The 27,165-nt window shown below is 63.2% G+C and overlaps 3 protein-coding genes across 10 annotated transcripts; all 3 read right to left on the bottom strand.

Moving 5' to 3' along the window:
• Positions 1-5,749: 5,749 nt before the first annotated feature.
• On the bottom strand, positions 5,750-13,630 carry LOC311425226 (ETS translocation variant 3-like). 3 transcript variants are annotated; one of them, XM_084500857.1, is made up of 5 exons: positions 13,503-13,630; positions 12,759-12,821; positions 11,523-11,760; positions 9,494-9,609; positions 5,750-7,055 (listed from the first exon to the last, which is right to left on the bottom strand). In XM_084500857.1, the coding sequence occupies exons 2-5, from the start codon at positions 12,802-12,804 to the stop codon at positions 5,857-5,859; spliced, it is 1,599 nt and encodes a 532-aa protein (XP_084356983.1). In that variant the 5' UTR covers positions 12,805-12,821; positions 13,503-13,630; the 3' UTR covers positions 5,750-5,856. The 3 variants fall into 3 exon arrangements, with proteins under 3 accessions (XP_084356983.1, XP_084356984.1, XP_084356985.1); XM_084500858.1 differs by having other exon boundaries at positions 12,759-12,817; positions 13,503-13,609; XM_084500859.1 differs by having other exon boundaries at positions 12,759-12,814; positions 13,503-13,587.
• A 326-nt stretch (positions 13,631-13,956) lies between these two features.
• On the bottom strand, positions 13,957-18,134 carry LOC311425233 (SLAM family member 8-like). The gene is made up of 6 exons (XM_084500877.1): positions 17,434-18,134; positions 15,742-16,074; positions 15,189-15,467; positions 14,987-15,100; positions 14,811-14,881; positions 13,957-14,198 (listed from the first exon to the last, which is right to left on the bottom strand). Exons 1-6 carry the CDS (start codon positions 17,501-17,503, stop codon positions 14,115-14,117), a joined length of 951 nt encoding a protein of 316 aa, XP_084357003.1. The 5' UTR covers positions 17,504-18,134; the 3' UTR covers positions 13,957-14,114.
• A 177-nt stretch (positions 18,135-18,311) lies between these two features.
• Positions 18,312-23,734, bottom strand: LOC311425229 (SLAM family member 8-like). 6 transcript variants are annotated; one of them, XR_014686262.1, is made up of 7 exons: positions 23,169-23,733; positions 20,794-21,135; positions 20,256-20,549; positions 19,986-20,105; positions 19,805-19,885; positions 19,390-19,514; positions 18,312-19,119 (listed from the first exon to the last, which is right to left on the bottom strand). XR_014686262.1 is itself a non-coding variant. In XM_084500864.1 (7 exons), exons 1-7 carry the CDS (start codon positions 23,239-23,241, stop codon positions 19,054-19,056), a joined length of 1,074 nt encoding a protein of 357 aa, XP_084356990.1. In that variant the 5' UTR covers positions 23,242-23,734; the 3' UTR covers positions 18,312-19,053. The 6 variants fall into 6 exon arrangements, 3 of the variants coding, with proteins under 3 accessions (XP_084356990.1, XP_084356992.1, XP_084356991.1); XR_014686263.1 differs by having other exon boundaries at positions 18,312-19,098; XR_014686264.1 differs by having other exon boundaries at positions 18,312-19,098; positions 19,407-19,514.
• Positions 23,735-27,165: the final 3,431 nt, after the last annotated feature.

Raw genomic sequence — 27,165 nt, 5'->3', positions numbered from 1 at the left:
GCCTCCCCCCAAAGCCAGGCACCCTTCACACATCGGCTTTGGGAAGCCCCCGAGCCGTTCCCCCACCCCACAGCATCGGCCCCATAGGGATGCCCGGCCCCAAAGAGGGGGCTTTGGTCCTGTGCACGCTGTGAGCGCCGCAGCTGGCCGGGGAGAAAGAGATTTGGGGACCCAAGATGCTCGGGGTTGGGGGGGAGGAGATGTGTGGGTTTTTTTTTTTGTTGTCCCCCCCAGCGTGTGCCTCTCGGTGCCGGGGAGCGGGGCTGGGAGCAGATAAAGCAGCGGCCAAATGAGAACTGAGATAAAGCAATTACCTGATCAATACGGGTGAAATTGAGTAATCTGGCAGATCAATAGCACCGGCCCCTCCCGCCCCGTGCCCTCCGCTGCGGAGCTGAGCACCCCCGAGGCTGCCGCGTGGGGCACGTCGCCCCCCCGGCCCCCCCCTCCCCACGGCAAGGACACGGGGACCCACAAAAAACCTTGGGGGGGGGTCAAGGAGATGGCAAGGAGACGCGGGGCGAGAAGCTGCCGATTCCCTGCTCCATCAGCGACCCCCCTTTCCTCCCCCCTGGGGGCTTGAGAGCCCCAAATCTCTGCGAACCCCCCCCCAAAATAAAAAAAAACCTCGCTGCTGCAGCTCTGGGAGAGGAAAGCGAGGGAAAGGGGAAGGGGGAGCTGGGCTGGGGGCTTTCCCGCAGCCCCCCCCCGGCTCACGTCGCTGCCCTGAGCCCCCGCGCGGGGGCTTTGAACTCGGCTTTTGGCTGCGCCGGTGTTTGGAAAGGAGGGGGAGCACCTGGCCGGGAGCGCGCAGGCAGGCGAGGAGCCTCTAATCAGCTTTGCCATCAGCTCCAGGCTCCCAGAAAGAGCTGCTGGGGCCGCTTTGGAAAATTACTGCTTTGATTTTACTGGAAGTTTCTAAATACTCAGCTTTGGTTTTCCAGCTCGGGCCCAAACCTCCCTTATTTTCCCTGGAAAGCAGACAGCGTTCGGCTTCGGAGAGGTTGGCGGGGGGGCTGGAAGAGGGCTCCCTTGTAATCACAAAATTGGAAAAGCGGCTGCGAAGCTGCCTTTTCCCTCCTCATCGAGGAGCTGGAAGGGCGGCTGCAAAATTTCGGCTTTTCCCCTCGTTCCCCTGCCTGTTCCCTCTCCAGGGTGGGGCCGAGCATCCCAAGCGAGCGCTCGGGGTGCGAGGATTTGGGAGGCGCACGGGGGATGTCTCCTGCAGCCCCCAAAGCTCCAGATCTTCAGAGGAGTAAAGCAGCTCCGCAGCCCATGTTTGGACGGGGAGCATCGTCCCTCCCTCACCTCCATTGCCAGCTCCGCTGTGTGGAAACATTTTCTGCCTTTGGACCTCGCGTGGGGAACGCACGGAGAAGGAAACGTTGGCGGAGGGGGGCTCGCAATCAGCACGCGGGCGTTTTGGGAGACTCCCACCAGGCCCAGCTCATGCTGAGGATGCCTCAAAACCTTGGGATGTTGGCCTCTGGTTCAGGGCACCCCACAAAAGCCCCGCACGGTGCCGACCCCACAAGATGCGGCGAGAGAATTTGGGCACCAGCGGGCACAGAGCCCCCTGTGCCAGGGGTCTTCCATTCGCCACCTGAGGCCTGCTGGCATGGGAAGGGCTGGTAAGGGAAAATTCGCCCTCAGGACCCCAGCACAAGTGTCCTGGGAATTACCAGGGGATTAATTAAACGTGCACTGCTCGTTAGATTCGTCATGGGTTGAGGGAAGGGAGAAGAAAACTCGAGCCAGGGCTGCCCCGGTGCCGGGAGCAGAAGAAAAAGGCCTGGAAAGGGGACGGCGGCGACGCTGAGCTGCGTGGTGCAAGCACAGGGCCGGGAGCCAGCAGCTCCAGCCCCTAATCCCCTCCTGACACAGATCCCTCTCTGTGCTCAAGGAAAAAAAAATAAAAATAATAAAATAATAAAATCAAATAAAGCAGCCCCGTCCCGCCTCCCCAGACAGAGCGGGGCTGCTCCACGCCTCCCCTCGGCCCCTCTTCCCAAGCCCCTTTCCACTGCAGAAACGCGCTTAAAAAAAAAACAAAAAAAAAAACACAAATTGGCAAAAAGCCCGGTCAACAACGCGCTGATTTCAGGGCGTGGATTTCAGCCAGTTTTAGTTAAATTTAGTTTCAAACGGCCTCAAGAGCGGCGCAGCTGCCGAGCCAAGAGGCTCTGGCGCGAGGGATGTGCGGCAAAAACCCGATCCCCGTCCCGTGGAACACGAAGCCCGGCTGCCAACGTGGGCTTGGGGGGGAAGAGGCTCTGCCCCGTCGTGATAGGAATGGGATCGTGATGGCAGGGATGGGATCGGGACCGGACCCAGGACCCGACCCCGGACCCGCAGCGGCGCTCACCTGGGGCAGCGTCTCCTCCCTCGGGACCAAGGAGCCGGTGGCGGGTTGAGGAAATGCAGGGTGGGAGCCCCAAGAAGTGAGCTAGGAGCAGAAATGCTTATTTAAAAGGTTTATTTAACTTTTAATTTGAGGTAAAATACTTTTTTTTTTTTTCTTTCAACTTCCATAACAAAATACAGAGCTATCAGATACCCCTGGAAAAAATATGTATATTATACATATATTTCTATAACATTACATCATATATATATAATATATATATGCAAACTTTTTTTTTTTTTTGAAGACTTTATAGAAAGTGGAACGTCTAAAGGCACTGCACAATGGAGTATTTAAGGACTACTTTACATTGTTATGTACATATACACACACACTTCTCATCCTGCTCGCCGTGGACAGCTCAAGCCAACCAAGTCCCCGCCCGTATGTGTATGCATCCCTACTAATCCCTGCTGAATCGAGTCTAGTAAAGTCAAAGAACATGCCTCAGGAAAAGTGTTTTGTTTTTTTTAAAAAAAGAAAACTTTCTATCGGTAAATACGCTCTCCTTAAAAACACTCTAAAATCGAACTTTGTCTTGAAAAACAAATCTGATTACGATTATTTCAAACCAAAAGAAGAAACTCATTTTTTTTTTTTTTAAAACCCACCAGGATCCATAAGACAAAAAAAAAAAAAGAAGGAAAAAAAAGTTATTTTACAAACAAAAAAACATAATTATGGAATAAATAAAAACAAGGGACAACCGAGCGCGGGCTGGAAAGGTCCCGCGGGGACCCAGGGGGCCGCCGCCGTGGTTAATGCTTCTGGGGGGGGGCTCCTCCGCCGTGCGCCCCCGTGGCCGTGCCGAGACCCCCGTGGGGATCACGGGGGGGGGGGGTCCAGGTCGGGGGCTGCAGCGCTTGGAGTCTCGGGGCCCGGCCGGTCCGCGGGACGTGCTCACCGCTCCGGGCAGACGCGTGGCTAATCCTCCCTGCCCTGTCTTGATCGGGTTATTTTTTCCCCCAAACTCTCGGCTTGGCGGCTGGTTGTCCGATTAAAGTCTCTTTCCTACAGATTCTCTACGACTAAACAAAGCAAAAAAAAAAAAAAAAAATGGTTTAAACATTAACATGCTCTTGATTAATTAATACAGGTGGACGTTGAGATCTCAACCATTTAAACTTTACAAGTTTAAATATTTTGGCACATCGGAATATATATAATTTTTTTTTTTTTTCCTTTTCTTTTCTTATTTAAAACGTTATTTATAAGCGTGCTCCCCCCCCCCCCCGGGGCGACGCCGCCTTGGCCGGGAGGAGCCCCAGCCTTGCACCGCGGTGACCCCTGAGCCAGCGGGGACGCGGGTGGCACTGCCGGGGATTTATTTTTTTTTGGGGGGGAGGGGGGTTCCTGGTCCCCCCCCCCCCCCCCCATACCCCGAGGCGCAGCCCACCGCCCGCAGCCGGTCCCTGGTCCGTTGTCCTGAGAACCTGAGTCCTTTATCCCTGAACGCGAAGCTCCCGGTTTGCAGTGCAATGGCTATGAAGAAACAACCCCCCCCCCCCCCCCCCAAAAAAAATAATAATACCCCAGCCCCCAAACCGAAGGGTTTTAAAGCCAAAACGACGGTCCAACTCCATTTGTTTCTCGTTTTTTTCTTTTTTTTCACCTTAAAGAAGTGCGACCAGGGCGGTGCCCCCCCCCAAACGGGAGCAGCACCCGCGGGCTCCGGCACTTGGGTCACGAGGGGGGGGCGCCGAGACGCTTATAGGGTGTGTGGGGGGGGAAAGGCCTCGTGTTTCTAATTCCTGAGTTCACGCTGACGGCGGGGCTGCGGGGAAGGGACAGGAGGGCGAGGGCCCCAGGGGCTCCCTCCCCGCTCCTCCGGCCCTCGGAGGTAAATCAGGGGGGACGAGGCAGCCCGGGGTTGGGGTTTGGGGGGGGGGCACAAGCCGTAGCCCCCTTCCCCTGCTCCCCCGAGCCCCTTCCTCGTGCGGTGCCGGCGTTTCCCTGCCTACCAGCGCTCCCTGCCCTCTTCCACCAGTTCCTAAGCCCTCGACTGCAGAAATCCGCCCGCACGAGGCGCCGGCCGGGAACCGCGTGGAATTCGTCGCGCCGTGGATTCGGCTCTACCCATTTGTTTTTGTTTTTTTCTTAAAAAGAAATAAAAATGTTCCTTTCAAGGAATCGTTCGCAATCCATCGTGATGGCAGCGGGAGGGAGCCGCGTTTCCTCGGCGTAAATCCGGAGCCTGAGTTAATCAGCCTAACGAGAGACGCGGCCACGGAGGGAAAAGAGAAAATTTCGAGCAACCGCGGCGAGACCGACGCTGACACCGCCTCGAGAGCAGCTCCCGGCCGCCTCCGACCCTGCCCTGGGGGGGCTCCTGCGGCCACCAGGCTCAGCCCCCCCTCCACCGAGGAGCCCGAGCTCGGCCACACGCCCCTGGCACCCGCACGGGCTCCTCCTGTCACCAGCCCCTGCTCTCCTAAAGTGTACACAGACGTAGTTAAGGCATGAGTCAAAGTGATAGGGGAACCAAACAAAGGAAATAGGATTGAACAAAGCTCCTGTCATTCCTTCTCTATGAACTCACCACAATCGTTTCAGTGTTAATCTTCCAATCACTCCCAGCTCCACCCATACAATTACGAAAAGAAAAAAAAAAAAAAAAAAAAAAAACAACCTAGGGTACATTTTAATGCGTATATTAAAGGCATCGGGTTAATTTTTTTTTTTTTTCCCACCCCACTCCCTTCCCTGAAAGATTCTGCGATCTGCTCATGGCTTCTGCACTATTTCTGAAAGGCCAAAAAAAAGGACGCCAGCCCTAGCCCGGAGCGCTCCCGGGACCCGCTCGCCGCCGTCCCATCTCCCTGCTTCCCCGGGGCGGGGGGGGCTCGGAGATGTCCCCCCCCGTGCCCGGCTGCGGCGCGAGGACTGTGTGGGATCGGATATTTCCTCTCCCCTCCCTCGCAGCCGGCCGCCACCCGGCGCATCTCGGAGCGTCAGGAAATCCTCTCCCGCCATCGCGCCGGACTCCGTCAAAAAGAAAAAAAAAAAAAACCACCAAAAGAATAACAACACCACCAAAAAAAAAAAAAAAAAAAAAAAAGGGAACTAGATGAATTCCGAGATTGCCGCTTCTATAAATACTAGAGCACACGGAAAAGAGGCTGCGCCTGGAGTCCCTCCGCCTCGGGGGGGAGGCCTCGACCCCTCCGGAGTCCGCGCGAGGCCGCAGCTCGCCGCCTGCCCTCGCCTCTCCTACTCGGAACGAGACAACCGCGTCTCACCTGCAAGTCAACAAGGAAAACAAAGAACACAACCCCCTAGTCTCTACGATTACCAAACCAGCCTAGCCCCAGCAACCCCCCTCCCACCCTCCCCGGCCCACCCGTGTTTTGTTTTTTTTGTGTTTTTTTTTGTGTTTTTTTTTTTAACCCCCCCTCCCCAACGCTCTGCAACCTTGCTACATAAATACACGGCCGGCTCAGGCCCGGCCCGTTTTAGGCGTCGGAGGCGGCGGCGGCCGCCACGGCCTTGGGTCCGGCCGCCAGGTGGGGGCTGCCCAGCGCCCCGTGCCAGTGGAGGCGGCCGTTGGGGCGCTCCTCGGGGGCGTCCGCCTGCCGGTCCCCGTTCCAGCGGCGCTTCAGACGCAGCTTGGGGGGCATCAGGGCGTCCTCCCTCTTCTCCTGAGCCCCCGGCTCTCCGGCGGGCTCTCTGGGCGCCTTCTCGCCGCTGCTCTCCCCTTGCTCCTGCGGCTCTTCGGCCGGGAAGGTGGCCTGGGTGGAGGTTGGAGGGGTCGGGTGCCAGGATGGGGCGGCCGGTCTGGCAAACACGGGCCCTTTCTCCTCTTCCAGGCCGACGCCGGGCGCTGCTGCCATGCCGGAGCCTTCCTCCTTCTCGCTTTTGTCTTTTCCTTTGGCGGGCGGCTCTTCGCGCTCGGCCTCCTTGTCCACCGAGGGCTCGACCTTCACCCTGGGGGGAGGACTGGCGAGCTGGGGGGTGGCCGACTCCTCGGCGCTTTCCAGTCTCTCCCTGTTTTTGCGCCCGACGGGGGGAGGCTGCAGCTTGATGGGGAACTGGGGCTGCTCCTCCAGGGGCATTTGGCACTGTAGTGGCGGGACCACGAGCCCCGGGTAGCGGGGGAAAGTCCGCGGGCTCAGGTGGTAGTTGAAGACCGAGCAAGCTTGCGAATGCAGGTAGTGTTTCATCTCCTCGGGGTTAAAAGAGAAGCAGCTGCTGCCCGTGAAGGGGCTGAGGCCTGGAGAGGGGCTGTAGGAGAAGAGGGTGGGCGTCAGGGACAAGGCGGGCGAGATGGGGACGTTGAGGACCCCGCCGCGCCCCGGCAGAGGGGACACAGCAAAGGGGCTGTGAGGATCCGGGTAGATGCCGGGCCTGGTGAAGAGGGGCAGCATGATTTCGGGCTTGCGCTTCTGGTGGTTGATGCCCCCGGCGCCCACGGCGTTGCGCGAGGCCATGAGATCCACGCCGCGGCGCCAATCCGAGGAGCCGTCCTCCAGCTCTGGCAGCTCAGGCTTCCTCTCGCCGCCGTCTCCCAAAGCTTCTGGGTTGGAAGGGACCAGGGAGGCGCCGGAGAAGCGGCCGGGCTGGGCATCGTCGGTGGGCGAGTGGCTGTCCAGCGGCGGGAAGTGGAAGCGGGACGAGGCCGTGGGGACGGGAGGAGCGCTCTGCGGCACCACACCTGGGGCAAGGGGAAAGAGAGGGGGGGGAAAAAAAAAAAAAAAAAAAAAAAGGGGAGAGCGTTAAAAGGGCGCCGAGGGAGTTAAATCCCAGGTGAAGAGCTGCTTTTCGGGCTGCGCCCGCAGGCGTTTGGAAGAGCAACACAAAAATACCACGCGCCATCAACAGCGCAGCAGACGAGGGGATGGGAGGCGCCTTCCCCATCTGCTCCCTTCTCCCGTCTCCTCTGCCCACCTCAAAACCTCGCCGCTGCTGGGGAGGAATCTTCTCCTCCCCGCCCCGGCGGAGGTTTCTCGAACCTCCAGCACCACCGAAGGAGCTTCCACTTTCGGGCACTCTCCCCTGAGCTCTGTTTTAACCAGAAAACGGCCTCGGTGACAAACTGAGGCAACCCCGTGCCAACGCCACCCGCAGAGGCACTGCTGGGGAACCTCAAGCTCTCAGGGTGGAACAAAAATCCCCAATTTGGGCTTTTCTGCGAGGACATTGCCCCCCAGCAGTTCCGCCAGCAGCGCTGCCGGCTCCTGCTGGCTCCAACTCCCCAGGCTCCTGAGCAAGCTCCCGGTGTGGTGCCTGCAGAGCCATCGTGAAGCGAGTTCCTCCAGGCGCCTTCTCACCTCCGTAACTCGCCGTCCCGTTCCCCTCTCCCTTCAAAGCTGCGGGAGCGAGAGTCAAGAAACCTGATTCCAGTGCCCCAAACAGGTTTGATATCCCAACCCCCATCCCAGCCAGAAGGAAAGAAAACAGGTTGTAATTAGACAAGTGCATTCCAGTTCTCCAAACTTCTTTTTTTAAATGCATGCCCCAGAGATAGGAGGGAGTGGCTGCAAACAGGGAAAAGGAACAGCAGTGAGCAATATTGAGCTGGAACTGCCCAGACTTGTTGCTGCAAGTAATTATAGATTTGCAGCGCAGCTTCGTACTACATCTTACACCCCCATGCTTTGGCTGAGGGCTCCTGGAGAATACATTTCCCTCTCCCCGCTGCCGTAAAGGCAACGTGTGCCACACAGGTGAGGCCTTTCAGGGCATTTCTGCTCTCCCAGCCTGGCTTTCTGGGCTCCTGCTGGCTCAGAGGACAACGCCTCGCTGTCACACTCGTGCTCTCCTGCCTGGCTGGGGCTCCCCGGGGCGGAGAGGGATGCGGGGTGCTCCGACTGCCAAGAGCGACGAGCAGTCATCGCCGTACGTAGGCACAGAGCACAGCAGCGCCGATGAGAAATCGCTTTGCCCACACGTAACCTGTTTTTCTCAGCCGCTGGGGTTTCAGAGTCAACATTCAATCCCCACTTTCCCCTGCTCTCTCCCTTCTCTCTCTCCCTCTCTCTCTCTGCGAGACAGATCTTCAAGGCTTCCCCTGAGGCGCTCTTCTGGAGGTGAGAACTGAGCGCGCGGCGCTGTGAGAAAGGCTGGCTCAGGCGCCTCTGCAGTCACGCTTTCTTTGCTGCGGAGAGTTTGCAGTCTAGGGCCTCGCTGTAATGACTTCCAGAAGGGTTTATTTTTTTTTTTTTTGATGGCCACGATCGCCATCAATTTCCCCGGCTGCGTGGTGGCGGTGCAGCTCTGCAGACAATCACCCCGGCTGCAGAAATCTAGCTATGGGGGGATTTAACTCCCCCAGAAAGGATCCTGCGAACAAAGGACCCTCTTCCAGAGAAACCACAGCAGTAATGCTGACTCTAGGACAAACCCAGCGTGAACTTCTGCTACTGCTCCTGGCAAGAGACTCAAAGGCCTTTTAGGACAAGCAGGGAACAATTACGCTCCGTTCCCAAACTCTTTCTCGTTATCCTGAATGTCAGCACGCTGCGGTGCCGCAGGGAGGATCGAGAAATACCTGTGATTTTAGTCAAACTCAGACGAGTTCCTGCGCTTCTCTGGAAGCTAGAGAAATGCTCGGAGCTCACTCCTGGGTTTCTCTGCACCCCAGGTATGTCGATTAAAAAAAACAACACCTCCTTTTGATGCGGAAGGCGCAGAGCTGCAACCAAAAGGGGGGTTTTGCAGGAGAGGGGAGGAGAGCAGAGCGCTGCTGAGCCGCAGGCTTTGCGATCGTGCTGCCACAAACACCCCTAAGCTCCTGGTCAAGGAGGCTCGCGTTTATAGGGCACCATAAACTCAGGTTCCAAACATGTGAGGCAAGAGAAATAAAACCCTCTTATCCCAAGGACACCCGTCCCCTAGGAGCGAAGGCAAAGCAAACCCGCGGCACCCAGCCGGGCAGCCCAGAAGAGGAAACCAAACCGCCTGGAGGCTCCCCTGGGGATGGCCACAGCCACCCCGAGGGAAGGAGCAGTGCAGATAAAGCTTTATCAGCACCCAGGCATCCCCACCGCACCGCAGCGGCCCTGATTGCCCCAGCAGAGCCTTCCAAAGGCAGGAGATGAGCGATAGGGGGACCTGCGGAGGTTGCTGCGCCTGCCCCGGCCCCAGGCTCACCGTTGGGACGGATGTTGATGAAGGGGTAGTTGGGCATCACCAGCTTGTTGAAGTTGAACTTGTAGGTGAACCTTTTGCCTTTAGTCTTGTGGAGGATCCTCTTGTTGTAGTAGTATCTGGTTAAAAAAAAAAAAAAAAAAAAAGGCAGGGAGAAGCCATCAAGGCACGTGGCAACCCGGCCAAAGGTCTTGTTTTCGCAGCGCGACCGACGGCCACCTTTGACACGGCCGCCAAGGGGCAGGCGCCCGGAGAACTGACAGCAGGAGCACACGAAAACACGGGCTCGGGAAGGTTCCACACGGTCCTCGCCCCTCCTATCCCATGATTTTTAGGGGTGGCTTTCAAACCGTGACGTTCCCTAAAACACGCGGGGAAAGGGGCGACCCTGAGGGCTCCCCAGGGCAAACTGTCCAAACTGGGACCGGTGCCGTGGGCTGGGGGGCTCGCAAAAGCACCCCCACACAGACGCAGGAGGCAGCCAGAAAAAGGGGAATTTGCACCCGAGGCAGCAGCAGAACGAAGCTCGGGGGGGTCCCAGAGCCGAGCAGAAGGGACCCAGCTCCCCAGCCCCCTCTGGGTTTTGTTTTTCCCCCCATCCTCGAGGCCCTGCACACCGTCACCAGCAGCACAGGGGGCACCAGGCCGGAAATCAGGAGGGCCAGTCCCTGCTGGACTCATGAGCAAGGAATTTATTTCCCTCCTGTTTACCCGGAGCACCGTAGGGTTAAAAACATTCCCTTGTTCGCCCAGGCGGTGCTGATCGGGGCTGAGGAGAGGCACCCAGAGCCAGCACCAAGCCCTGGCCGACCTCCTGCCCCTCCTGCCCCTTTTTTTTTGGGCTCTCCATAGCCCCAAACGACGTCGGAGCGAGGAGGAACTCGGCCACGGGGAAAGGAGGCATAATCTGCAGCGCTGCCTCCTCCCTGCTTACACCACTCCTGTTTGTCCTCAGCCTCGTGGTGTACAAACAGAAGCTGTTGCAGGCGGCTCAGGGCCACGGATCCCCGTGCGTGGTGGCTGGTCGCACCAAATGGGGCTGGGAGGGCTCCTGGCAGCAGGGGGGTGAGGAGCCCGAGGTCCCCAGGGGGAGCCCTGGTCCCTGCCGCTGTCACACTTGGCACCGAGACGCCAAGGCATGATCAGTGTTGGCAGGTGGTGGCTATTTTCCACTCCCATGCCTCAATTACGGCCTCGGTGCCATTCAATTTATCGTTTCCTTCCTGTTCCAGCATGGGACTGGGCTGTTTGCTGCCTTGTTTGCCTTCGCCAGCTCCACCCAGGAGGTATCAGAGGGCGTAAGGCAGCGAAGTCCACGTTCCCGAGAGGGCTGATAACGCCGGGACCTGTCAGGGACCTGGCTGCTCCTGATGGGCTTCAACTCAGTGGATTCTGCGAGATTTTTTGCTGCCTCGCTTCAAAAAAACTTAAAAAAAAACAAACTGTGAGGGCCAAAATGAAAGGGAGCAAAGCTTTAGTGGTGGTTTTAGAGTTATGAAGCGCAGGGTGAGGGACACTCGGCCCTCGTCTCCAGCAGAAGGTGCCCTTCAGCCCCGCTGGGGCTCAGGGAACGCGTCCCCGCGGCGTGAGCAGCACCCAGGGGTGCTCCCAGGCGGCTCCGGCCCCCCCCCGCGGCACCGGGAGCAGGTTTGGCAGCCAAGAGGCGAGCCCGAGAAATGTTAGAAAGGGGAGTTGCTTTCTCTGAAACGGTCCCATCGATGGTGTGATAATGGAGTAACACCTCTGGTTTCCTCCCACACCTTCTTGCTCAAGCCGGCAGCGGCGATGGGAGAGGAGAAAAGAGGCAGAAAAGCTCCCCGGAAGGAAGCCGGCCCGCTAATAACCACCTGAGCCATCAGTGCGGGTTCGTGCCACCGTGGAACACGTCACGGGCAGCCAGGAATTCCCTCCCCTGCCTCCCCGATCGCACCCAGAGCTCTGATTTGATGGAAACTTCCCCGAAACGCACCCGGATCGGGGCAGAGCACCGAGGTCAGCCCACCCGAAACGGGTCGGGGGGTGTCCCGCTCACCTGAGGGCCCGGCTCAGCTTGTCGTAGTTCATCTGGGGCTTGCATTTCCGCCGGCCCCACAGCCGCGCCACCTCGTCGGGGTCCTTGATGACGAACTCCCCGTACTCGCCCTGCTGCCAGGCGATGACATGGCGGAACTCCTCCTTCTGCAGCAGCTCCAGGATGAAGTGCCAGAGCTGGATCTGCCGCGAGCCGGGGCTCGACTCGGTCTTGTACGCCCACTCGGGGAAGTGATAACCTTGGGGGGTGCCAGGGAGAGGCGCTCAGGCGGCCGCCCGCGGCTCCAGGGCTCGCGAGCACCGGTTCTGGCGCCGAGCGCCTGCGCTACGGGCACGTGGGGTTCACCCCAGAGCGGGGCCACGAGCTGGGAGCCCCCCACAGACCCCGTGCAGGGGCAGAAAAAAAGCCCAGCACGCACCCCGTGCAGAGGCAGAAAAAAGCCCGGCTCCTTCGCTCGAAGCCGCTCGCTCTCTTACTCATTTCGCCCCACTCTCCTTGGAGGAGCTCCAAAGGAAAAAAAAAAAAAAAAAAAGGCGAAACTTAAAGGGACATAAAAAAAAAACAACACAGAAAGAAGGCAGAAATAGTGGGAAGAAGCCCAACAGCTTCAAATAGCGCTACGATTTGGACTCCAGGTGCTTCAAACGACCCAAAAAAGGCCGGATTTGGCTGTTTGGTGCTCAAAATGGTGAAGGGAGGCGAACGGAGGGTGGCTGCCGGGGACACCGGGTGAGCACGGCACCCGGCACGGAGCCGGCCGCGCCGCCAGATGTTTCTGAGCGGCTGCCAACCGAGCTGGGCTTTTGTCAGAGCACTTTTCCCAGCACAGCTGCCGGAGACGCGGTTTTCCAAACCGTCGCCGCCGCAATTTTCGGCTGGGGGCAACGCGCGCGGAGCCTGGCCGTGCCCAGACGGCCCCGTCGCGGGCTGGGGCTCAAAGAAAAACAACCCCGGGGGGGGCTGGGGGGGCGGGGAGAGACCCGGTGGGGAGATCCTCACGGCTAAATTTATTCATCCTAACAAATAAAACATTCCTGGGAGAATTCGTGCGTTAAACCCGGAGCTCTTTACGGTGTAAAAAGGAGTTGGGGGCGCACGGAGGGGGGCTTCTTTCGGGTCCCACCGACGCACGGTTTTGCCTAGGAGGTTTTTTGGGGGGGATTCCTCCTGCCCGAGCCTCCTCGGGGCTGGGAAGGGGCCCGGGGGCGGGCTGGGAGCTGCGCGGCGCTGCCTTACCTCCTCCTCCTTCTGCCTTATCCACGATGCTGCAGCCCGCTTTCATTTTCTCCCTCCTGCTGGCTGAGGAACAGAAGGAGATCAGCCCCGGCCGGCCCCGGGCTGCCCCCCCCACCCCGTTACCGTTCGCCTCCCGTCACAACGGGGCCCGGGGGGGGGAGCTAAACCCGGCAAATGCCCTTCAGGGAACCGGGCAGCGGTGCCAAAACCAAAGCAAACCAAACGCGGGGTGGGGGGAGAGCCCCCGGTTACCGGGAGGGAGCTCGCAGCTGGCTCCGATCCCGGGACGGGGCTCGGGGTTCGGTACCGGGGGGGGAAAAGGGGCACAAAACCCGGTCCTGGTGCCCGGGGGGGGGGGGGTGTCTGCCAGCCCTGCCCGCCCCCGCTCCGTCCCCGCCGGGGTTTCCTGCTCGGCGCCGCCGCTCCGCCATGGGAACGGCCTCGGGGCCGCCCCCGGGGCTCCCGTTACAGCGCCGCCACCCGGACCGGGGCTCCCCGCTCGGGCTGGCCCCGTTCCCACCCCCCCGTTCTCCCCGCTCCAACCCCCAATTCCCAACCCCGTTCCCCCCCCTCACTCCCGGGACCCCCCCCACCTCCCCCAACCCCCCCCCGCACCCCCGGGCCCTCCCTTAGCAACGCGGCCTCCCCCCCAGACCCCCCCCTTTAACCCCGCTCCGGGATGGCGGCGGCCGGGCCGGGCCGGGCCCAGGATCCCGGTTCCCGGTGCCGCTCCCCGGGACCCACCTGCGGGGGCGGAGCGGGGGCGGAGGGCGGCGGAGCGCGGCCGGGCCGCGGTGCCGATGTGGTGCTCGCCTCGCTGCTGCCGCCGCCGCCGCCGCCGCTGCCTCCCCCGCACGGCCGCCGGAACCGGAACCGCCGCCGCCGCCCACACACTTCCGGGCGCGCTCCCGTCCCCTCCCCTCCTCCTCCTCCTAGCAACCCCGCCCTCCTCCCGCTTCCGCTTCCGGCTTTGCGTCCGGGCGGGAGCGCGCACGCACGGCACCGCCCCGCCCCGCCCCCCTCCCCTTCCCGCCGCCCGCCGACGGGTGGCGCTGAGGGACAAAAGAGGGCGGAAAGCGAAGCGGCCCCTTCTTTCCTGCCCCCCCCCCCCCCAAATTTCCCAAATTTCCCAAATTTTAGGGTTTGGGGTCCCCCCCCAGAGCCTTCCCGCCCCCTTCACACTCACAGACACCGCCCCCTCTGTTTCCAACCGCCTTTATTGGGGTCCTGCCGACCCCCTGCTTTTGGGGAGGGGAGGGGAAAGGAAATGGGGGGAAATAAAGCAAAAATGGGTAAAAAGGGCCGCGTGTCCGCCTGTCTGTCCGTCCGTCTGTCCGTCCTTCCTGGTCCTGCTGCTCAGGCCTGCGGCTGGGCCAGGCTGTGCTTGCTGGCCCCCACCTCGCTGTAGATGGTTCTGAGGGGGGCGCTGGGCTGGGGGGGCTGCAGGGACAGGAACGGGGTCGGGACGGGACCCCCATGGGGACAGCCCCGGGGTCACCCCATGGGGATAGCCCCGGGACCCCCCTGGGGGGGCAGCCCCAGGACCCCCTGTAGGGGACAGCCCTGGGGTCACCCCATAAGGACAGCCCTGGGACCCCCCTGTAGGGACAGCATTGGGGTCCCCCCATAGGGACAACCCTGAGACCCCCCCCCCATAGGGACAGCACACCAGGACCTCCCTGTGGGGACAGCACCGGGACCCCCCCATGGGGACAGGGACAGGAACCCCTTAGAGACAACCCCGGGACCCCCCTGTGGGAACAGCACCAGGATCCCCTCAAGGGGACAGCCCCGGGACCCCCCTGTAGGGACAGCATTGGGGCCCTCCCATAGGGACAGCCCTGAGACCCCCCCCATGGGGACAGCATCAGGGTCCCCTCATAGGGAGAAGCCTGGGACCCCCCCCATGGGGACAGCCCCGAGGTTCTCCCTGTGAGGACATCCCCAGGACCCCTATAGGGGACAGCAGCATGGTCACCCCTTGGGGACAGCCCCGGGACCCCCCCGGCCCCAAACCCTGGTGGGGCCGTGGGTGGCCTCCCCCAGCCTCACCGGCTCGTCCTCCTCGGGGGGGCCTCTCCTCGGGATCTGTGCGTACTGCGGCTCCTCCGCCACACCGGGGGCTGCAGGGGAGAGAGGAGCTGGGGAGGGCGAGCGGGGGGCGCAGGGACCCCCCCTGAGCCCTGGGGACACCGCACCCCTGTTGGGGTCCCCGTCATGGTGCCCACCTCCTTCATCCGCCTTCATCCTCCTCCTCCTCCTCAGGCAGCACAGGATGCTCAGCGGGCCCGCGACGGCAGCCAGCACCCCCAGGCAGATGGCCCACCTCTGCCTGCCCCCCTCTGCGGGGACAAATTGGGGGGCGGTGGGTGGCCGGATGGCCCCCCAGCACCCTAAAATAACAATGGGGGGGTTGTGGGGGGGCTTTACCGAGCTGGCACAGGGTCCTGAGGCTGACGGAGCTGCTCTGCTCCTCGGCAGGGCTTCGAGCCACGCAGGTGTAGATGGCATCAAGGGCGCTGGGGGGGATGGCCAGCTGTAGGGTCTGGCCGTCCCCACTCTGTCCCCACGGTGTCCCCGAGGTGTTGCCGAGCTGCCAGGAGGTCTGAGCGGGGCTGGTGTTGGGCAGCGAGCAGCGCAGGGTGACGTTACAGCCCTGGGGGCTGCGGGACAGGAGCTGGGGATGGATCTGCGGTGTCGGCACTGGGTCTGGTGGCGGCACGGAAAAAAAACCTACTGGGACCCAGCCCCTGCACCCCGGGCACGCCGGGAGCCAAAGGGCAGGAGATGGAGCCGCAGGTGGAGCACGGAGCCGTCATCGCTCCAGGAAAATCCCCTTTCCCCCGGCAGATGCTGGGCGGTTTCTCTTCCCCTTCCCCTCCCGGCACAAAAGGGCTTTGTCGCCTCTCCCCACCAGCTGGAAACCCCAGGAGCGGCGACAGCACTTCCCAGTACCCCCCCAGCGCTGGTTCCAGTTGCTCACCGTAGACGGAGAGGTTGAAGACGTGGTCCTCCACTTCCACCGTGCTGTGGTATTTGACCCACACCCCGTAGATCCCACTATCGCCCAGCTCCAGCCCCCCGATCCTCAGCGCCGTGGCGTTGGGCATCTCCAGCCGCTGCTGGAAGCGGTCGTGGGGGTTGGGGCGCTCGAACCCCTTTGGGCCAAACTCTGCCACTTGAATTTTTTTCCCAGTGCCTGTCCTGAAGTACCATACGGCCGTCTTCACCTCGCTGCTGTTGGGCAGCGCCGGGGAGAGCAGCACCGAGAGCCCCCGGACCCCGCTCACCGGCTGCGGCTGGGAGCCTGCGGAGCCTGCACGGGGACAACGGAGGTCAGGGAAGAAGCAGAGCCCCGAGCACCCCTCATCCTCCACCCCTCACCTCCAGCACCCCCGGGTTTACCCCCCCATCGGAGCCACGAGCCGAATTTCGGGGTGCAGGCGGCTCTGCGGGCAGCGCCCTATTTCCAGCGGGGTCGCGGAGCTGCCGTGACGCCAGGAGGGGCGGGATGCGGCTCCGAGACGCAAAAAGCTGCGTCCCCCGTCCCCCCCCCACATCACAGGCCCCCGTCCTGCGCCGGCCGCTCGCTTCCTGTGCCCCGCTCGGGGCCGGCCACGCGTTTCCCACCCGCTGCCGGTGCAGCCGCGCTCCGGCCGGGGCCGCTTTGGTTTTGCGGGGAGGAAGGCGACGCTGTAGGGCTGGCAGGCAGGCGGCAAAAGTGTGGGGATGTGCGTGGGGGGGGGCTCCCACGGTGCCCTCCCAATGTTTTGGGGACGCTGATGCAGAGCGAGCCCACGTCACCGCCGGTCGCCCCCGGTGGCAGCGAGCTGCCCGCTGGTGTTTTGCCCCAAACAAAGGGCCGTGGCCCTGGCTTTACCCCAAAACACAGCCTCGGTGTGTTTTGTTTCCCTGCCCTTGGAAGCTCCTGGGGGGTGTCTGCTTGTCCCCGTCCCCGTCCCCAAAGCCCTCACCCCACAGAGCTGGAGCCTTTTGGGCGGAGGTGGCTGTGTCCCCCCCTGGTTCTCCGGGTGCCCCCCAGTTTGGGGGCTGCTGGAGAGCCCGGCTGCGGTCCTAGCCCGGCCCCAACACCCTGCGTGGGGCACAGCTCTGCCTCCGAGCTGGGAGCTGCACAAAGGGACCCCCGCGGGTCCTGCGGGGACGGGCGGGCAGGGTTTGGCACGAAACCCCGACAATTTACAAGCCGAGGGCTGAGGACGAGGAGCAAACCTTCTCACGGTCGGGTCCCAGCCTGGTTGGTGACAGCGGGGCTCTCAGCCGCTGATTTACGCTGCCAATAAACGGCGATGCCCTGCAGGGCGCTGGGCCCTTCCCACGCTGCTCCCCATCGGCACCGAGGCTGCCCCAACCCGGCTCCCCCCGGCAGCAGCGCTGGGGACCCCCTTTTGGGATCCATCCCCGCTCTCTCCCCGGCTATTTCCCATATTTCTAAACCCTCCAGGGCTGGGACTCGTTTTGCAACCCAGCCCCGAAGCTGGGTTTCGCTGGCTTTCTGCAGCAGCAGGCAGCCGCCGCTGAGCTCGCCTCCCACTCTCAGCTCTCCCAGCACCACCACCAGCACCACCAGCACCACCAGCACCACCAGCACCACCAGGCTCAGCACCGGGGGCCACCAGCAAGCAGAACCCGGTGGCCACCTCCTCCCCGTGCCTACCTGCAGCGATGAGGAGCAGGGCCAGCAGCCGGGGATGAAGGGGACGTCGCCGGCCCCACGGCTCCCCCATGTCTCCATCACCAGCTCGAGGTGAGCTCAGCTGCGCAGGCGGCGGTGAGGACGCATGCAAATCTACCCACAGGCAGCAGCTCACCTTCCCTGGGGGGGGTGGCAACCTGGGGACACCCTGAGGACACCCTGGGGACCGACGCCGAGCCCCCCGCCGGGCTCCAGCTCAGCTCCTCCGGGACCTCTCCATCGCCCGGAGCCCTTGGGTGCTGCTGCCCAGCCCTCGTCCTCCTCCGGGTGCAATAAAGCAGGGTTGGAGCCCGGATGCTGCTGTTGGGTAAATAATGCCAGCTGGGTTGGTGGCGGGAGGGAACGGGCACCTGGCACGGCTTGGGGACGAGCGCCCGGCCCCTGGCACGGGGAGATTTGGGTGCAGGGCTCGGGGAGGAGGCTCCTCGGGGTGCTGGCTGCAAGGCGCCAGGAGCTCGGGGAGCTGCTGGTGTCAAAAAGCTCTTGGCTGGCTGGGAGCTGGGACGAAAAGGTCGGTTTTGGGGATGCTGTAAGAGGGTGCAGGGCGCTCCCACCCCGCTGAGCTGCCCCCCCAGGGACTCATCTCGAAAAACCTTCACCCGGAGCAAAACCCAAAGGGGAGGGAAGGGAAGGGAGAGCGCAGCGGGGCCGGGCTCGTCCCCGTGCAGAGGAGCAGAGCAGGGGCTGAGCAGGAACCGCTGAGCTCCCCGCTGCCGTTTTCTGCAGTTCCAAAAAGGGAAGCGAGAGGCGGCCGCGCCCCCCCCCGGTGCTCTTCTTTTTTTGGGGGGCGCAGCCCCGAAGCGGGGAGGTTTTGAGGTTTTGCAGCACGGCCCCCGGGGATGATTTCAGGGCTCTCACCAAGATTTTATTATTTGCTGCTTTTAACAGGCTGGGAGGTGGGGGCCGAGCACGGAGCCCCCGTGACAGAAGGTGCTGGACATACACGAGTGAGACCCCCCCCCTTTTTTTTTTTTCTTTTTTTTTCTTTTTTTTTTTTTTTCGCGGCAGTGCACAGGCAACACGGAAACGGCGACGGGGGGAGGAAGAGTGGGCGCAGACCCACGCCGGCACCGGTGCCCCCATGGCCCCCCCCCCGGGATGCCACCGGGGGCTGCTCGGCCCCGGGAGGGGGGGAACCAGGGCAGGGGCTGAGCTGGGGGCAGCGGGGGGGGGACAATTTGCGCCGGGTGCTCTCATCCTGGATCCGCAGTGGCTGGCACTGGGGTGCCCCCAGCCCCCTGCCCGCCCCCTGTGACCCCCCAAAAAAAGGGTTTGGTCCCCCCCCCCTTTTTGCTGCTGTCTCAGCTTGAAGAAATAGGGTTGGGGACCCCCCCCCCAAAAGTCCTGAGGCATCAGAGCTGCCCGGGTGCTGGAGGGGGACCCCCAGCCTCGCTGCCGCTCGTCTCCTTGTTCCCCAAGGGGCCGGGAGGGCTTCGGGCAGAAATTTGGGCAAACCAGAGGTGGGTGGGAAGGCGTCCGGCCGGCTGGCACCCAGAGGTGGCGCCTCCCGTCCCCGGAATCGAAACGGGGGGGGGGGGGGGGGGGGGCTGGAGAGGGGTCGGGTTTGGCACACAACGCACGTCACAGCCCTTGGGTTACGTCCCGACGCTCCAGCGCTGCCGGCGCCTGTGGGGAGAGGGAGAAATCCTTCAGGAGGACGGACGGAGGGCGTCGGGCCGCCCTGTCCGTCCGTCCGTGCTGCTGTCCGTCCGTCCGTCCGTCCGTGCTGCTGTCCGTCTGTCTGTCCGTGCATCTCACCCCTCCTCTCCCCCTTCCACGCAGCGGGACGGGACCTGGCGCAGCATGCAGCGACGGGGCTGGGGGCAGTGCCAGGGGGGTTTGGGGGTGTGTGGGGGGGTCTCCACCCGGCCCCGGACCCCCTCCCGGGGGGCAGACACGGCCACGGGCCACCCGCACCTGAGGGCCTATGTCACCTCCTCGGCCGCGTCCTCCGGCGCCCGGTGGATCTGCTCGCAGACGGTGCTGACCGGCGCTTTCTCCGGTGGGTTGGGGTCCGGGTTATTTTCGGGGGGACGGAGGCCCTGCAGAAGAAGTGGGGGCTGCTGAGGGTCCTCCCTCACCCCTCCCCACCCCACTGTGCCCTCCCCGCTCGCCCCCGGGATGGGGAGGGTGCAGAGCCCACGGTGGCCCCGTGCCGCGGAGCCCCCCCTGCGCCGTGCGTCCTGCCTGGATGGGGACCCCGCTGTGAGCTGGAACCGGCTCCGATGGGGACCCCGAGGTGATGGGGACCCCCCCGGCATGGCCCCCCCCCAGCTGGCAGCCCCCAGCCCCGGTGCCCGACCCTGCGGGGGGCTCCTCACCTGGTCATTACCTTCCGGGGGGCTCCGGCGCACGATCTCAGCGTACTGGGGGTCGGGGGCGCCCTCCTCAGCCGGCACCGTGGGGGTGGCAGCTGCAGAGGGGAAAGCGGGGAGGGGGTGTCAGGGACACGGGGGACCCCAAAAACAGCCCCTCGACCCCGAGCTGCCCCCGAGAGGGGCTCCACCACCAACCTGGGTCCGCCGACTTCTCGCTGTTCAGCCGCCAGCACCAGAAGGCGCCCCCCAGGCTCACGGCCAGCAGGATGAGGGTGAGGACGATGTACCCCGACTTGGAGAAGGCCGCCTGTCCCCCTGTGAGGGCAGAAAGAGAGGGGCTGAGCCGGGGGGGGGGACAACCAAAGACCCCCTTTACCCCCTCTCACCGCCCCCAGGCCGAGCCGGTTGGCACCCAAGGGTGCTCGGCACCCCCTGGGGGAGCAGCACCCGCACCCGCAGCCTCACCCCCGCTCCGGCAGATGCTCTGCAGGTCGAAGAGGACGACCTTGTGGTCGGCGGGGTTGCTGACGGTGCAGGCGTAGGTGGCGTTGGCGGTGCCGGGCTGCAGGGCCAGGCGCAGCGTGGTGCCGTCGGGGGAGAGCTGCGTGCGGTCGGCGCCCAGCTCCCGGCGCCCGTTGTCCCTCCTCCAGGTGACGTTGACGGCTCCTTTCCCCGCTCCTTGGCACTGCAGGGTCAGGTTGCACCACTCCACCGTGCTGGCCAGCAGCTGGCTGCGGGTCCGGGGGCTCGGCACCGACTCTGCGCCCAAGGAGGGGACGCGACGGGGTCAGCCACGTCCCCCTGCCACCCCACAGACGGGTGACGGGGCTGGAACGGGGCACGGCCACCCCACAAAGGACCCCACGGCGGGGAGCACGGAGGGTCGGGGTCTCTCCCAAACCGCCTCGTTGCTCTGTGCCGCGTTTTCCCCATCTTTCCAGCCCGCGCCGGGAGGTTCTTCGTGTCCTTCCCCCAAAACCCGGCCCCGTTTCGCATCGCTCACCGTAGACGGAGAGGTTGAAGGCTTGGTCCTCCACCAGCGCCGGGTGCAGTTTGATCCTCGCCCCGTAGACCCCGCTGTCGCCCAGCTCCAGCCCCCCGATCCTCAGCGCCGTGGCGTTGAGCATCTCCAGCCGCTGCTTGAAGCGGTCGTGGGGGTCGGGGCGCTCGAACCCCCCCGGGCCAAACTCCGCCACTTGAATCGTGGCCCCGGCGCCGGCCGAAAAGCTCCACTCGATCTCCTTCACCCTGCTGCCGGGGGGCAGCGCCGGGGAGAGCAGCACCGAGCCCCCCAGGATGCCGATCACCTGCTGGGGCTGCGCCTGGACACGGCCGAAGAGGAGCTCTGGGGACAAAGCAAAACGTCACCGGGTGTGCGGGGACAACGCGGGGACGGGCAGCAGGACCCCCCCTACCCGGGGGGGGACGGATCCCCTCCCGGTGCCGCCGTCCATCCGAGGCTGAAGGAAGAGGAAGAGGAAGAAGAGGAAGGAAGCATCGTCTCCTCTGCGCCCACTGCGGGTGTCCCTGTCGGGGTTGGGGACACGGGAAGGTGGCCCGAGAGGGTGCCGAGGCTGCTGCTAGCGGCGGGGAGGGGAGGGCGCCGGGGGTCGGCGTCCCAAAAAAAAGCGTCTACGTGGTTCGGATGCCGGTGCCGCATCTGAACGGGCGCGCTCTGGGGCGCTCACCAGAACACCGCTCCAACAGACTCTGCGAGGAGTTCCCCGCCAGCATCTGCAAAACCTCATTTTCCGCCTTAAAACGCGCCTCCGCCACGATGCCTACGAAAAACCAACACGGGTTAGGGCAAGGTGGGGGGGGGGACCGTGAGGGATTGGAGGGGGGGGGTTTGGAGCCACCTGGGCGATGCGGGGCCGTCGCTCCGAGCCCACACCCGCGGTTTTTTGGCAGCTCCGCCAGCTCTCCGCGCGCAAGCACGCTCGGCACCGGCTCCCTCCCTGCCGGCAGCGCCCGCCTACCCGCAAGCTGTCTCCTCCACCGCCCCCGGCCCTGCCAGGGGGAGGAAGGGGCCGAGGAAAAGGGGGGGGGGCTGGCATCTTCTCCGAGCCCCCTCTGCCACCTGTCCCCGTCCCACGCAGGGATGGGGACGCTCAGCGCTGGGGTTTGGGGCGAGCGGCTTCGCCCGGTCCGGGATGGGACCAGGGGCGCGACGTCCCCGGCGTCCCCTCCTCTCCTCTCCTCTTCTCTCCTCTTCTCTTTTCTCCTCTCCCCCCGCCCCGCCGGCAGAAGCAGATGTGCCAGAATATCGGAGCAGATTAGAGGCAGCCATCCCAGCCTTTGCTTTTCATCGAGCCTCCCTGCTTTGCTGGGAAGGAACGCTCCCCACCGCTCCCATCCCGTTTATCGGGGGCTTTTTTTGGGGCTCCTCCACCCGAGCCTGGCAGGGGGCTGAGCCCCGCTCCCTCCCGTGCTGCTCCCCCGGGGGCATTTCCAAGTTTTTGGGGTCCCGTTTGCAGGAAGGGGCTGGTGCCCAGCTGCTGGGCAGATGCTGAGCCCCGGGGGTGACGGGGACGAGCCGCAGCCCTCAGCGAGCGCAAGGAGGGGGGAGCAGGCAGGGATGGAGGAAAATCGGGTGGGAGAAGCGGGTGGGTGCCGAGCACAAGCACTCCACATCCCGGGCTGTTCCCTCCTACCCTATTAACAGCCCCAAAGACGGCAGAGCTGGGTGCCCTGAGGTGCCCGAGGCTCCCCGGCGCGGGGCGTCCGGCTCCGTGCAGCTCCCATCTCCGATCCCAAAGATCTCCGAAGGTGATTTCCACCTGGGCTTTATCCCGTTCCGGCTCCTCGCGCCCGAAGCAAAGGATTTGGATCGAGTTTGGGGGGCTGGCAAGCCCCGAGGCTCCCCGCCGGCCTCCTTTCCAGCCCACTGGCTGCAGTTTTGCCCGCAGCACGCGCCGAGCACCGGCGCCAGCAGCCCCCGTCTGCCGGCCGCGCGCTCCCGAAGCCAATTAAGCCTTAGGAAGATAAAACCTCGCCGCTAATCCGCCCGGACTATTAGATGCTTTCTGTCGGAATCGAGGGTTTTATGGGAATTATTCAACGTCTGGCTTAGCACGCCGGGATTTAAGGGGATTCCTCGCTCCTCTTTTACGTAAGAGCCTCGCCGCGCTCTCGGGCGCAGCCCCGGGGGGCTCCGTAGGGCGAGCTGCCCCCGCCGGGGGCTTCAGCGGGGGGCTGCCCGGAGCCCCCCCAGCTTACAAAACCTCTCCTTCGAGCATCACACGCGCCTGCGTGGCCGTGTGGACCCGTGAGGCCGAAGGCTCGGCGGCGGAGAGCCGGGGGGCACCGGCGGTGGCGCTGCCCACCCTGGGAGGCCCCGGCCGTGCGGGGACGAGGGCTCGGTGCCCGGGCACTCACCTGGCACGAGGCCGAGCAGCGCCAGCAGCAGCGCGGGCAGCCGGGCTCCGCTGGTGGCCAAGTCCCCCTCCATTCCTGCTCTGTGCCGCTCTCGGGTGGGCAGAGTCAGCGGCGCTGGAGACGGGGAGGAGCAAAGCCGCCTCTCCCCGCCGCTACCCGCAGGAAGGCGAGCATCGCATCGCGGCGGGGGCACCGCGTGCCGCTTAATTAGCTCGCCGTTAATGAGCAGGGACGAGCGACACGCACGGCCTAAGGTTGGGGGGCACGGCCGGGACCCCCCCCGGCTCTCGGTGTCCTCGCTCAGCCCCGCTCGAGGAGCGGTGCCCGGATTAAGGAGGGTGGTGGCATCCGGAGCATCCCTGCCCACGGTCCCCAAATTGTTTTCCCCTGGGAGGCAGCACGGCAGCAAGGGGGGAGGCACGTCCCAAATCCCACTGGGCTGAGCTCTGTGGGACGAAGAAATCAGCACTGGGGGGTGGGATGCAAAAGGGAGAGACCCCCCCGAGCCCTCCCAGCCCCGTGTTGGGTGCCCACAGGGAAGGAATTGGATCCCATCGGCACCACAGGCAGATTATTTTGAATTTCAGCCCCCCAGGAAGCCAAGGTGGAAAAGATAAAAAGGGAAAGAGCCTCAGCGCCACGTGCAGTAGGCTTAAAAAAAAAAAAAAAAAAAAAAAGGTAAATCAGCCCCTGGGGAGCAGGGGGGCAATGCCCAAAGCCTGCAGGGACTGGCAGTGGGGGTCAGGACCCCCGGGAAGGTGCCAGACCCCAAGCTGAGGGGCCACGAAGCCCAAATTTGTGGCAGCTGCTGCCAGGGGCTGCTCCCTGCAGCTGGCAGGGGCTGATCGCCGTAGGACGCACGGGGAGGTGACCACGGCACCACGGAGCACCCCAAAGAAAAAGCGGAGACACAATCTGAGGTGGGCACGCGCGTGGGTCCAGCCCCTCGCTGCGTCCCCGCTTGGATTTGGCTCTGGGTGTTGGGGTACGGGGTGGAGGGGATGGGCTGAGAGCCACTGCACGGGGCCCTAAATCGCCCCTCAGCACGTCCCCGTGCCGCCTGGCAGCAGTGCCAGGACCGGGAGACCGATGCCCCAAAGAAGGGGGACACAGGACCAGGAGCACGGGCAGAATGTGACCCCACGAGCATCAGGAGAAGCCCCTAAACCCTGAATCCCTAAACCCTGAATTCCTAAACCCTAAACCCCTAAAACCTGAACCCCTAAACCCTGGACCCCTAAACCCTGAACCCCTAAAACCTGAACCCCTAAACCCTGAATTCCTAAACCCTAAACCCTCAAACCCTAAAACCTGAATTCCTAAACCCTAAACCCCTAAACCCTGAACCCCTAAACCCTAAACCCTAAACCCCTAAACCCTCAACCCCTAAACCCTGAATCCCTAAACCCTGAATCCCTAAACCCTGAATTCCTAAACCCTAAACCCCTAAAACCTGAACCCCTAAACCCTGGACCCCTAAACCCTGAACCCCTAAAACCTGAACCCCTAAACCCTGAATTCCTAAACCCTAAACCCTCAAACCCTAAAACCTGAATTCCTAAACCCTAAACCCCTAAACCCTGAACCCCTAAACCCTAAACCCTAAACCCCTAAACCCTCAACCCCTAAACCCTGAATCCCTAAACCCTGAATCTCTAAACCCTGAATTCCTAAACCCTAAACCCCTAAACCCTCAACCCCTAAAACCTGAACCCCTAAACCCTAAACACTCAACCCCTAAAATCTGAACCCCTAAACCCCTAAACCCTCAACCCCTAAACCCCTAAAACCTGAACCCCTAAACCCTCCAGCACCACCGGGCCACATCCTGAGCTCCTGAGCCCTCCAGCCTTGTCCTCGTGCGTGGGCGAGGAGGAGCAGCGCAGCCCAGGGCTGCCTGGGGCGGGGAGCGTGCCTGCCAGCAGCCGGGAGAGTCCCAGCTCACCGAGAACCCGGCTCAACGTGACCGCGCGGAGTCACTGGGTGTCACGGGGAGAGGGGGGGGGAAAAAAGGCTGAACCTCCGAGCTGGAAGCACGAAGCTGGAGCCGCGTGAGCTCGAGCTGCGAGCACTTCTGCCGCCAGCACCGGGAGGGATCGAATCCATTCCTCACCCCCAGGAAGCCCCCGAGACCCCCCCTGGGCTCTCTGAGAGGCGATGGCCCCGCAGCAGGGTCCCCCCCTTGGGGTGCCCACCCAGCCTAGGGATGGGGGTCCCCCAGTTCCCCCCAGTTCCCCCCAGTTCCTGGCCGGCCGCAAGCCTTTGGCTCACGCAGGAAACCTGCGGCGGAGCCTGGGGGAAGCCACTTCCCCCCCTCCTCATCCCTGCTGCGGCCGCAGGGGTGGGGACGGCGCCTGCACGAGGCAAGGGGGGGCTCGGCGCAGCTCCAGGCGCCAAGGATCGTGTCCCTGGGGGACCCCAGCCCCTCGCTGGCACCGCCGGGACAGGGACCGGGTGTGATTTTGGGGACACCCACGGCACTGGGTGCGTCTCAGCCCGGCCCCAAGGGGTGCAAACCCGCTGTGGGGACAAGAGCGAGGCCACCGCTGCCTGTCCCATCCCCGGGACAAGGGGGGCGCGTCTGTGGGTGCCAAAAATTTCAGGTTTTCCCCTCTGAGGGGTCCCAAAATTGCATTGTTGTCGCCCTTTGGGGCTGTCGGAGCCCCTCTGGGTCTGGGGTTTTCTCCCGGGCCACGGAACCAACAGAAATTGGGGCATTTCGGGGGGTGTTTTATGGTTTTTTCACTCGCAGCTCCAGCAGTTAATTCCCAGCAGCAGCGCTGAGGCAGCCCCGGGACGCAAGGGGGAGCCCGGGGCCCGGCTGCTCCCCCCCTCCCGCCGCCGTCCTCCCGCAGCTCTCGGCCTCCTCAGAGCCCCCCGGCCTCGGCTCTCGCACCCCAGGGCCCCACACGGGGCCCTCGGCACCCCCCGGAGCCTCTGGAGCCCGGGGGACCCGGCCCGGTCCCAGGCGCCGCCGCCCGCGGCCGCCATTTTCCTCCCCTCCACCCTTCCCCGACCGCCGCCAAGCGCCTACTGATGACGTCAGCAGCGGGGCGCGCGAAGACACCCCCTCCCCGAGTTCTCGCTCAGGCTGAAATCTCGCGGGATTTCCGCCCCTATAAAAGGAGCCGCGGGGAGGGGCGGGGCTTAGTGCCCGCCTGGCCGGCGGGCGGTGGTGGTGGTGGGTTGGTGCTGCTCCGTGAGGGCGAGGGGCCTTTGGGGCCGTTTTGGGGCCTTTTGGGGCGTTTTGGAGCCCTTAGGAGCCCTTAGGAGCCTATTCCCTCATATTCTGTTGCTGGTGGCCCTGCCCCTGCTTTTGGTGCAAAAATAGAGAGATTTGGCTCAAACACCAACCTGGATAACACCATAATAACACTGGGGGGGGGGTCTCAGGGAGGGGGGGGGGGAAACATTCCCGGTGCTTTGCAGCTTTCTGAGGATAAATGGGGACGGGGCTGCCCTGTAGCACCCTGCCCAGCCCCAAACCCCCTCCCTCAGCTCAGCCCCGGCCCCCTCAGCCCTCCTGCCACCTCCTCTCCACGAGCCCCTGATTTATTAGGAACGAAATCAAATTCTGTTTTTATCACCAACCTGGGCAGCGGAGGGCTGAGATTAAATTCCAGCACGACAGCCGGCGAGGGAAGAGCCGGGAACGGTATCTCCGCTTACAGCATGTTATTAGCGGGTCCGGGGCTCCGGGAAACAAATTAGGCTTTTCTTGAGGGACCCTTATTGCATTTTTTTTTTTTAATTTTAACCTGCCGTGGCTGTCAGATGGCTGGGAGCGAGGCTGGGGCTGTGCCCGCCCCGGTCAGGAGCTCCTGGTGACGGGGGCTGCTTCCCTGGCGCTCTCAGGCTGGATTTGGGGGAAACCCCAGGACCCAAAGCCAGGTTTGGGGGAAACCCCAGGACCCAAAGGCAGCTGCCTGTTGGCTCCTGGGTGCTTCCCAGTGCCCCGTCCCTCCGTTGTCCCCACCTTTGAGGGGACAGGGACAGC

Source organism: Aythya ferina (genome assembly GCF_964211825.1).
Source record: "Aythya ferina genome assembly, chromosome: 29".
Classification (NCBI taxonomy): domain Eukaryota; kingdom Metazoa; phylum Chordata; class Aves; order Anseriformes; family Anatidae; genus Aythya; species Aythya ferina.
Note: the sequence above shows the minus strand (reverse complement) of the source record. Positions and strands in the feature narration are given on the sequence as shown.